Source organism: Cibotium barometz, chromosome 57 (genome assembly GCF_041138505.1).
Source record: "Cibotium barometz isolate CiBa-2024 chromosome 57, ASM4113850v1, whole genome shotgun sequence".
In the NCBI taxonomy this organism is placed as follows: domain Eukaryota; kingdom Viridiplantae; phylum Streptophyta; class Polypodiopsida; order Cyatheales; family Cibotiaceae; genus Cibotium; species Cibotium barometz.
Genome location: NC_141102.1, coordinates 28,470,556 through 28,482,353, shown reverse-complemented (window position 1 = coordinate 28,482,353; position 11,798 = coordinate 28,470,556). Strand labels below are relative to the sequence as shown.

Sequence of the window (11,798 nt, the reverse complement as noted above, 5' to 3'; positions counted from 1 at the left end):
ATCCGCGATGATAAGAAATACTTATGAGGAAGATATTTTGACTCGAGATTAAGAAAGAGAGAGAAAGGAAGAGACATAACCAGTATACTTACCACCTCTTGCTATCAAGAGCTAAATTGTCCAAGTTGATAACGTGTTTGATTTAATTAGTCATGTGTCCAAGTTGAGAGCTTGCTTAGTTGGTTGCGACAGCTACACATGCAAAGTTGTGCATTACTAGAGAGAGAGAGAGAGAGAGAGTGAGAGAGAGAGAGAGGGGGGAGGAAAGGAAAGAGGGTGTGTGAGAGGGAAATGAGTGTGTGTGGGGTGAGGGAAGCTTCCTGGTTCCGTCACCCAAGTTCCATCCTCAATTTTCGTCCACGAGCTTCAAAAGGCTGCTTCATGGGCGCCTTCCCTTCCTTGCAAGCCCCACGAAGCCACAGCGAGATTTCCCCCCGAAAATCCGAAAAAGAAGAAACTCAATCAGATTTATAATCACCACCACCAGCAGCAGCTGGTGTCTCCTCATCAGCTCTCCCGCATTTGCAGTGTGCAGCAGACTTCTTATTATCCATTGCACAATCTTCTCGTAATCTTTTCCTAAAGTAAGATGATGCATTCCTCTTCCTGCCATGTAATGAACCCTACCTCTTCGTATTTGCCTGACCTCATCTCTCCTTGCACTAGTAGCAGCTGCTTCTCCTTTGAAGAGCATTCCTCGGCCACACTCCCAGCTTTTTGCTTTGATGATGGCCAACAATCCATCAATTTTGAGGACATTGTTATGGATTGCAGTGACTTGGAAGCCCTAATTATGGCCAGTCGAGAGTCGGTAATCATGCCGGATTGTTTATGGAATCCTCCAGTTGATGGAACCAGCTCATTTGCCCAAGATGAAGAAATGATGGCATCACTTTACATGTGCGATAAATGGCTGGATGTTGCAACTCATGAATTGTATCCCTGTGAGGAGTCTTCTCTCAGCCATCAATGTCCTCGTCCACATCCATTTGCACATCATCCACATCCATTTGCACATCAATGTCCTCGTCGGGAAATGGTTCCTTCAGCTGCAACTGTACTCCGACAACTCATTCCGGCAGGCTCGCAACTATTCCGACGACGGAGAACTTGTACCTGGAAGCATCTCGCTACTTTGAATTATCCTCCTCTGCAATGGCAGCCAGCCCACCCCACGTGGACTTGGACGCTTGCAGCCATGCTCTAGGGTACGTATCCCCCAACTAGATAATTGCAATCAATTAATCAAGCAAAGCACAAATTAGTGTAATGCACACCCTACATCAATTGATTAATCCAATTGCTTATCGAATGTATTGTGCAGGACCACCGCAAACCTTAATATTCACGAGCTTGAAAACACAGAGGACGTAGTGGCCTTTCAATTAGTGGAATGCGCCGGCACTCCTGCCCTTCACGACGGCTACGTGTGGCGCAAATATGGCCAGAAAAACATCAAGGGCAGAAGGTTCCCTCGGTAAGGTTTCCACAAAACATTACCGACCCTTATTACGTCAATTAATGCTCATCGAATCATCTTTTTTTTTAAATGGAATACCCAAATTAATTTTCAACTAATCACTTTATAATATGCCAATACAGTTTCTTATCTAATCTTCGCGTGTCTTAATTACAGGTCTAATCTTCGCGTGTCTTAATTACAGGAGCTACTACCGATGTGCTCAAACGGGCTGCCCCGTCAAAAAGCAAACTGAAAGCTCGTCGGAGATGGAAGGCTACGTGGTGATGACTTACATCGGCAAGCACAACCACTAACACTGTGATTGAAAGCCCGTTAATCTGTGTGGATTAAGATAACACTTGGCCCACCATTTTCTACAGCATTTTGAAGCCATGGAAATAGCAGCCAAATCTATATACCTTGTATGCTCTTTAAGCGCTAGTAAGCCCTATGCTCTTTAAACGCTTAGGCATACTATTTAAACTTTGCTTACTAAATGAAAATTTCAATCGTTCTTTTATTAAGCGCAAGGTTAAAATTGTTCAAGGTGACTAGTAGTGGGATAATTATTTACGATAAGACTGTAGATCGTGCTCTAATCACTACCATTCTACCTCCACCTAACGTGTGCAGATAACCCTTACCAAAAAGGACACAAGTTCAGCCCGGTGTAATTGACCCTCCGCAATCCCTTTTTTTTTTAAAAAAAAACCCTTCAAATTTTAAGATGGAACGTTTAAAAATTGACCATTCTTAAAAGGTTTTAGTAATAAAACCTCCAGATTTTGTAAAATAAACAAAATTTTGCTCCAGCCAAGGTTTTTCACCTAAACTTGAAAGAGAATTTTTTGGGAGAAATATTCATATATTATTTAGAGAAATAAAACTGAGTACAACACAAACTCCCAGTCGTTCAACCTCTCAAATATACAAGCTGTGAGTAGTAAGAAAGTTAACCCAACTAAAAACTCAACTCTTTGATGATAGAAAACAAGGCTCTCTTAGGATAAATTCTGCAGAACCAGCTCCTTCTTGTTATAGCTCTTTGAGTTGTATCTATGTATTAAATCATAATAAAGGTTAGGCCCTTTAGAAGTATGTCCCAACATCTCAGTATCATTATCAGAAGACCCCATAGACCCATTGAATCCTCTGCTATCTACTGTAACGTACCCATTGTAGATATAGCACTTTTAGCACAATATGGCATATGTTAGTATACACTCAATGCACACCTCTCACCATGTATCTCACTTTGATGTATAATGCACATTTGTTAGGCCCCCCTTGTGAGGAGTAGTCATGGTGCATATCTCTTTGATGATGGTTAGGAGATGAGCATTTGCTAGGGTCCGGGGCATCACTCCGGACGGAGGTTCAAGGTTGGAAGCCCGCGAGGCAACGATATGAGGAATATTCCTTCGAATACCAAGTCCATCATTAGTGGGTGGTTAGTGGTCGATGAGCCGCGTTCTTGATATGCGGACAGTGAGCGGAGGTTCAAGGTTGGAAGCCCCTGAGTCACCGATATGAGGAATATTCCCTCGAATACCAAGTCCATCATTACTGGGTGGTTAGTGGGTGGTGGTTAGTGGTCGGTGAGCCGCGTTCTTGATATGCGGGCAGTGATCGTGTCTATGCAGTGTAACCGCCCTCGTTGTATAAGTGTCTACCACATCGCCTACAGTAACATATATGGACACGGTTGCCATGTGCTAAGGCATCCAATGCTTGTGAGTATCCACCCCCTTCTACACTTCGTACATACTTCATCTAGAGTCTATCTAGATCGCCATCTAAGCTCTACTTGAGAGTGCACAGGTGGACAGCACCATCACTTGTACCTCTTTGGTATAATTAGAATTTTAAATTCTCTCCATTGTGTATCTATTGTGCTTTGTCTTGCTATCTATTTCCGTTGTGCCATATTCTTATAGCATATCCTTTGTAATAAGTATAGTTCAGCTAGTTCATTATGGTTGCATTTAGTTGTTATTTTTAATCCCTGGGAAGCTGTTATTTTGAGGCAATTGTAAATTAAGTACTCTTGACTCAAGAAATGAGAAAACGAAATTCAAATTTGAAATCTTAAGCACGAAAATACGTCGAGCAGGGCTTTTTTCGATCTGAAATGATTAACCGAAGTGGCCTAAGTTGACCTGTAAAGTTTTGAAATTTTACGGCTTTTGCATTTCGGACATCCAAACGATGGACGAAAAGCGCCCATGGGATCCCGAGGCAATCCCAAACAATTTCCCAAAAAAAATCCTCACGGCCCGATGAATGCCTCCCATGACCCTCGCCCGAGTGACATACGATGCCTATGAGCACCTTTCCCGAAAACGCAAGAGCTCATTTCTCGCCAAATTATGCATGCACATATCCATGGGCACTGCTCACCAACACCCTGAACTCACGGGCATCGCTCACCAACCCGCCTGGACAATGGCCACCATCCACCCCATGGCACGCCTCCCTAGACGTACCTCTCCCCTCCTGTAGACCCTTCTTGGTGGATAGATGGTGCATGTATCCCCTCCCCCTCCCCTTGCCTCCCTTCTACATAGACAACTTCCAGACACCTCTTGGACAGGTGATACTGTCTCCCCGATAGAACTACCGTCCATGTAGCTAGCCCAAATGGTGCCCCCCACCCGGATGCACTTGTCCCCCCTACTAGCACTCTCTCCTTTGTGTATGCATCCCCTACCTGCACCTATATAGACCCCCTCCCCTCCCCCTCTAGGAGGTAAGCACTCATGTAGAGGCTAGGCTATGGGGACATGTCTTACACCCTTCTCCCCCCAATGTGAATATGGCACCAAAATGTTTTTTGCATTTCCATTAAATATATTCTGTGCGATTTTTATGAATAAGAGAGTTTTTCTAAGGTTTTATTTTAGTATGTAATGATTAATTCTTGAAAAAGTCAATGAAATGATGACCCTCCATATCCTCTCTATTTAAGGCAATGAAATGATGACCTTTCTATTTGCATGCACTCACCCATATGCTTTCTATTTATATGCCTTCACCCATATCCTTTCTATTTACGGTCTCACAATTCTCTACAAAAGGCCTTAAAGGGCTCATTCAAATAGTAGAGGCAGGCAAAGAGAGGAGGCGAGGGAGGGGGTGGGGGAACTCACTCACTAAGGTTGTATTAATAAAACTCCATGTCACCTTAGCGGCATTTAATTAATACACCTACAAATAAAGTTGTGAATAGATTTAAAGTCACCCTCTTAGTCTGTCTAGCCAAAGCTAGACATAGCCAAGCCTCACTCTTTCTTGTGAGCCCTCTAGCTAAGGACACCCTGTCTAAAGTCCCCTCCATGTGAATAGACTTAAAGGTGCGTTTAAGCCTTCTCTCTATAGGGTTTGAGACAACCTTTTGGAAGCCCAAACAATGTCCATTTCCAAATCCATTTGATGCGTTAAAATCCTAGACTTTTTCTCCTAGCGATCTCTAGAATTTCATATCTACCCCATTCTCTTTCTATTCTCCACTAGTAAGGCTGACGTACCTCTTGAAGTGGCCTTGGTGGAGATGGGTGGGGTGTCGGAAACTCCTTAGGGGTGAGAGTGTCAGTGGGAAAATCTATAGGTATATAAGGAAGACAAGAGAAAATGCAGCCAGCCTCAAATTTTTTAGTTGGACTAACACTTGGATAAGGGTTAAGTATTTTATTGATGATATAAGAAAGCACCGGATAACTATATGGAGTTGAAGAACCTTGTGTTTCTCCTTGGCCCTCTCCTGAACTAGGGGGTGGATGGGTAGGCTTGTGTATTTTCATAAACTCCTGGAGTTCTATGATATCTTCTAAAGTTATGTCAGGGTATTCAATATGTATTTATTAAAGTTATATAGCACAGTAGACGTCATGGCTTCTAAGTGTTTATGTATATAGGCGATAGAGCTTCAGAATGCCATATGGGTGATAAAGGATGGATTCGGTTAGATTTAAGTGTTGGTGTGTATTATAGACTTCTATCCACCCATGACTAATGATCTAGTGGTAGCTTCATGCTACAACGTTGTAATTGGCCAGTGTATTAGGAATATCATATGGTATAAATAGGTCAAGTTTGTTGACACTATTATCCAAGATGTTAGATTTCTGCAACACCCAACACCAGCTATGTAGGTTTAATACAATTGGGTGCAAGGGGTAGAAGAATATATCACTTCGACCTGTTAGTACTAAGTCCCCCCAAAAAATTCCCATGATGATAGTTAGGTCTTCATCTTTGTCTGTATTTTGTTTAATTAGTGTTAAGTCCCCTAGACTAAGGTCTTCAAATAAGTTAATTTCATACTAGAGAAGTGAGAGGGTTAGTGTAGACAAAAACAGAGTTAGAGTTTGAGGAGAGGCCTAAGGAGTCAATGGCAAACAACGAACCTATTTTCGAGGCTCGTTCAATAAGGAGTCGCAATTTGTATGTAGGTTCCTATCTTTCACTTCTTTCTCGGATGGCTCGATGGTGCTCCAATGCCTATATTCTTGAGTCTTTCTCTCATAGAAGATCTAATATGGTCGTTTCCCATTTGAGCCACATCTAAGTCCTCAAATCTATAGGTGTGACGGCTTCTTGTGCCCTTTGTGCTGAAGATTCCAAAGCTTGAGCTTCTTCAATCTTCTGAGCCTTTCTGCTGCCAATACATAGCTGGCCTGGAGGTGATCATTGACATGTTCCACTTCCTATTTGTGGCTAATGGACATCTATTCAATCTCCAAGGATTTGGCAGTGATCATCTTATTCAATGCTTTAACGTTCTGTGCATGTGATTTGTTTATGTGTTCCCTTTTGTTATGAAGATGAAGTACCTTTTGCTCAATAGATGCAAGGGCTCAATTGATGGTAGCCATGGTCTTTATGAATGCCTCTTCTTTGGATTGCAATGTTTCATTACCCTAATGAAGATGTTGAGCATGTTGCCTTGTTTGTTCCCTTAGTATGTGCAACTTCTTTTTGAAGTTGATCCTTTTCTTGCTCTACTTACGCCTTCAGCTCCTTATTTTCCTTAATTCGTTGCTTAAAAGTCTCGCTGAGTACTTGATTGTTGCCTTCTAAAACCCAGTATCTTGCCTCTTGTTCTTCTACAGCCTTTGAGCCTTTGAGGATGACATCTTTATGGGTAGTTGCTCTTGCTGCCATTTGTTCTTGGAGCATGTGGACATGGTCACTTGCTTCTTGGACTTGTCTCTCTCCGGAGTGTAGCATTTCTATCTTTGAGCATGTGAATAGTTAACAAATGGCATTGCCACAATCTATGTTCTTGTTCCTAGTAGATATAAGAACAAGTTGAAGCTGCACTGTCTAAATCTTGTAGTGGTAATTGAAACAAGCCTTCCAAGCCCTCTGTAGTCTCTCTTAGGAAGTGGTCAGCATCCATATTATGCAAGAAGGAATCCAGTAGGATTTGGTATGTTGGGGATTACTGCTTCTTCATCTCTCTTCCTTTTTTCTACTTCCTAGCTTTCATCTGGGGACTCTGGACATGCAAAGGTTTTCGCTTCATTCTTGTGGCTTATATCCTCTTGTAGTATATCTCTCTTAGGAGCTTTATCTACACCAATTTCTACTAATCCATTCTAATATGATATAATAGAGTCAGGAAGTGGTGATATGTTTTTAAAAACCATATGAGCTGGGCTAGGAGGAGGCGTTTGTTGAGGCACTTTAGTAGTTGTGCTTATTGATATTTATGAAAAGCTAATACCCCTTTCTTTTTGATAATCCACCACTTCCTGATAAGAGGCAATGTCCTAGGTGGCCAGTTTTGCTTCCAAGCGTTCGGACTCCTCAATGACTCCAAGAATGGTACCTCTTATCTTTCTGTCTACCTTCTTTCTTATTCTCTTCTTTAGTTCCTTCATAATTTCCTTTGTGTCCTTTAGAAGTGCTTGCCCTTCCTGAAGCTCTTGAGAGGTAAGTGATGGTGGTTCTTCTGGCACTGCAGCTTGTGGTACCTATTGTTCTGGTATTCTTTCTAGAATTGGAAGATCTTCTGCAAGACTCAGCACCTTGGTAAGCAAGTATGGGTTGCATACTTTGAATTGGTGCACCTTCAAGTATTTTTCTATTTCTCTGTAAATTCTCAAGCTTATCTTTGACTTCCCCATCCTCCACAATCTATAGGCATTCTAGGCTATGATACTGTAGGGCTATCTTACCATGTACTGTATACACATCCTTTGCTGATTATGGAGCCCGTGTACATATGTGCATACTACCCTAGATAATTGAGGTTTGGACCTCTCAGTGCTCTTTTCCTTATGTCCATAGGTGAACATGTGGTACTTTCCTATGTGCCAGCCAGAGTCTCCTCAACTTCTAGTTTTGGGATTGTAGAGGATGACATCTGTAAAACAATGATAAGAGACTCAGTCGTAATGACTGGCGAGAGCATGCGGTCTTCTATCCTTTTTCTTTTCTTTTCTTCTTTTTTTTTGATGATAGTGTGTGTGTGTGTGTGTTATTAATGATGAGAAGGGTGTTACTGGGGTGAGCAATAACAAGGTGAACAATACATGAGGATTCAGTCTAGAAGGCTTAAGCTATGAGATTACAGGATCTTAACCCATGAAGCTGCAGGGTTTCAACTTGTGAGACTGTTAGCACATGAGATGCTTAACTCATGAGATGGTTAACCCGTGATATGGTATGGCATGTGAGATGCTTAACCCGTGAGATGGTAAAGCCATGAGATGCTTACCCCATGAGATGGTTAAGCTGTGATATGCACATGAGATGCTTAACTCATGAGATGGTTAACCTGTGATATGGTATGGCATGTGAGATGCTTAACCCGTGAGATGGTTAAGCCATGAGATGCTTACCCCATGAGATGGTTAATGGCTTAGCCCATGATATGGCTAAGCCATGAAAGTGCAAGGTTATAACTCGTGAGATAGAAGGTTCTAACCCATGAGTTAGCAGGGTTACCCTGATGATCTTTTGGTTTTTTAAAATGATATTATGGGTAAGCAAGGGAATGATTTAGATATTTGGAAAAAGATGCAGGAGTGTGTAGGTCCATCCTAAGGATTGGAATGGATGCCATGAAATAGCAGTCTGCTATTTCATGGGGAAAATCCATCACCAAGAGTGAAACATTTTATGCACATATACACAACATAGCAGCAACATACATACGTATGATGGGTGAGCATATACACAACATACCCACATAGTGTAAATAGAGAACATGTAATGAAGTGTTACACTTCACAAGATTGAATCATAACATGTAATTGTGCACCAACATTTTACAATAGGTAATGTTGATATTTCTTGACAGCATAAATCGTGGCCAACCCTTCTCGTTCCGTAGTGGTGTAATTTATTTCTGCATCATTTAACTTATAACTAGCAAAACAGGCTGGGTAATCCAATTTGAACTCACGAGGCTACTCCAATACACATCCTATTGCAAAGTTCAATTCATAAATTTGCACATGGAATATAAGATCCTAGCTGGGCGGTCTCAGAATTGGTGCGTTGGCTAGTGCTTTCTTCAACCTATCTTATGCTTCTTGGGATTCCTCATCCCATTCAAAGAAAATGAGTCTCAAATGAGTAGTCTATACAATGGTTTGAAAATTTTAGCATATAGTATTATAAAGCAATGATAATGCCAACATGGCCCATAAACCTCTATACACCTTTGTAATTGGTGGGTGGGGGTAGTTCCAAGATCAGTTTTACCTTGCTTTCATCCATGGAAATATCGTTCTTAGAGAAGATGTGTCCTAAGATCACACTATGTTTGACCCACAATTGGCATTTCAAAGAGTTTAAGGTTATACTATATAATCAACATCGTTAAAACACCTTCCTCAAACAAGCCAGATGGTCTGGCCATTGTGAGTGTGCACACAGATCATTGAAAAATATCTCTAACCACTTTTGCAACAAGTAGTCTTTGAAGGATGTGTACATCAATCGTTGGAAATCTTATGGGGCATTGGTGAGGCCAAATAGCATAACCTTGTAAAGCATATGTCCCCCAGATAGTATTGAAGGCCATTTTTTGTTGGTCTTTGGGTGCTACAAACACCTAATTGTAGCCTGAAAATCCGTCTAAGAAGTTGTAAGCTTCTTCACCAGCTACCTGTTCCAATACGTGTTTGGTATAGGGTAGTGGGTAATGGTCCTTTCTAGTGGTTGCATTGACCTTTTTGAGGTCAACGCAGACTCTTAGTTTCCCATTCTTCTTTGGCACTATCACGATTGGTGATAGCGAGTCAGTGTGCTCAATCTCATAAATGAAATCCACAGCAACAATGAATTTGTCAATTTAGTCCTTTACAATTGTTGCATATTTTGGATTCATCTCGTATGGGTTTTGCTTGGTTGGTCTTGATCCTTGCATGATTGGTTCACTTAACCATTCTGGTTCTTTAGCTTTTAACTTTGTGTCTAATGGATTCATTTTGACAACATAAATAAGTTGCTTCTTTCTAAGTCCTTTCAGTAACTTAGAAGCTTTTACTAATTGCAGACTTGGGGATCCTGAAATTCTGGTTCCTTGAACTTTGTTTCCGTGAAGGTCATGGAAGGAAACACGGAAGGAAATGGTCCCATTGTGACAGTGAATGTCGGCTTGATTTTTGTGGAGCCAATCCGTTCCAAGGATCCCGTTGAAAACTCCCAAAGGTAGGACTCTGAACTCACAGCCAGTTACATTCCCATCTAGATTAAACTGAATACGATCTGTCTCATGTGAGTGAAAAGTATCTTCCCACTGGCTAATTTAACTTGCATAGGTTTCCTTAATTTCTGATCTAAGACTAGCTTACGCAAGCATCCAGGGGAAATAAATGAATGAGTACTTCCTAAATCAATCAAGAGTTTGAATTACTTTCAGGCTTAGAGAGAGTAGTTGATGGGGTCTTATTGTGAGACAAAGTCTCCCTTTATTTTCGTGAAGAGAGCTAAGTTTAAAGCTTGAATATGTGTGGTGTGATTGATGATAATTTGTGATATGGAGCTTGGTTTGAGTTATATTTTGATTGATTTTGTTGAGATAGAATAGCTATGATGTTCTGAAGGTCATAGCTAACTAATAGGCCAAATCAGTCATCTTTAGTTGAGAGGATACAGACAAATAGGGGCAGAAGGGTGTCAATTATACAGTCAGCTATGCATCTAGGACTAGCTGGTGAGATAGAAGGATTCTTATAATCCTTTAGGATTCAAGGGAAGTAGTTTTGAGTTGAGTCTAACAGTCAGGAGACTGATAGGAGGAGTCAGTAGTCAAATTGTCAGGTTTGTAGACCGATTGGTCATTCATAATCCACAATGAGTTGATTATAATCAACTGAATGTCTTTAGGGTTGAATTCTTGTCTAGTTTGAGTGTTCAGAGGGTCAGTTGTCAAAAATTAGTTCAATCAGACCAGTCACTAGTGAGTTAGGTTGGTGCAGACAGCAAAGAGTCTTTCGTGTCATATCTTTATGAAATTAGAGTAGCCCAAGGGTTAAGGAGAGTCAGCCAGACAAGAAAAAGGACTTTTATGAAATTAGAACAGCCTAAGGGTTAGGGAGAGTCAGCCGGATAAGAAAAGACTTTTATATTTGTGGCCTTAGTAAAATACCACTTTTCTATTTGTGGACTTAATAAAAAAAACTTTTGTAATTGTGACTTAATAAAATCTTTATAAGTATGGATTTAAAAATACCCATATCTTACACTCATATAATTTTAGATTTATAAAAAGTGTTGTTGTACTATCTAAAGAAATTTCTAGTGTGTGGTTCACGCACATGTACATGTTCATGCACATGTGTGTGTATGTGTGTTTTCATTATAGGGGGTGAAAGTGGGAGGGGGATAGAAATAGATTAAGTCTATGATTAAAACTAAAAAATGATAACATAATCTTTAAAAACATATTGTATGCTAATAATATTAATAATCTAAAAGAATTTTCTTGCTTTGTAAAATTATTCACTAGATAACACAATGCTATATATTCTCGAAGTGAAAATTTTTTATGTATTCATTATTATAATCTAAAAAAGTGATAAATGAATAATTAGGTTAAGTAAAGATTTTAATTCTACAATTATGCCATCTTTTTAAAATCTTCATTTTTATGATATTTTTTACAGAATCTTTGATTAGGTTGTATCATGCACGATTACCTAATAATTTGGAAATCGTGCTTATCCTTATAATGCTTCATTATAAGTCTCAATATTCAAGAAAATATTTTGACACTCTTAATGTTTTGGATTCTAAGGTATTCTTATGCTAGTTCTCTTGACTTACAAAGCTTGACCACACATCCAAATGCAAAATATTGCATTTTAAGATGTCGAGT

General features: G+C 40.3%; 1 protein-coding gene across 2 annotated transcripts; it reads left to right on the top strand.

Annotated features, from left to right (window-relative positions):
- The first annotated feature begins 252 nt into the window (after positions 1-252).
- Positions 253-1,965, top strand: LOC147606627 (uncharacterized). 2 transcript variants are annotated; one of them, XM_086792078.1, is made up of 3 exons: positions 253-1,208; positions 1,325-1,477; positions 1,637-1,965. In XM_086792078.1, the coding sequence occupies exons 1-3, from the start codon at positions 970-972 to the stop codon at positions 1,656-1,658; spliced, it is 414 nt and encodes a 137-aa protein (XP_086648204.1). In that variant the 5' UTR covers positions 253-969; the 3' UTR covers positions 1,659-1,965. The 2 variants fall into 2 exon arrangements, with proteins under 2 accessions (XP_086648204.1, XP_086648203.1); XM_086792077.1 differs by having other exon boundaries at positions 255-1,208; positions 1,665-1,965.
- The last annotated feature ends 9,833 nt before the right edge of the window (positions 1,966-11,798 follow it).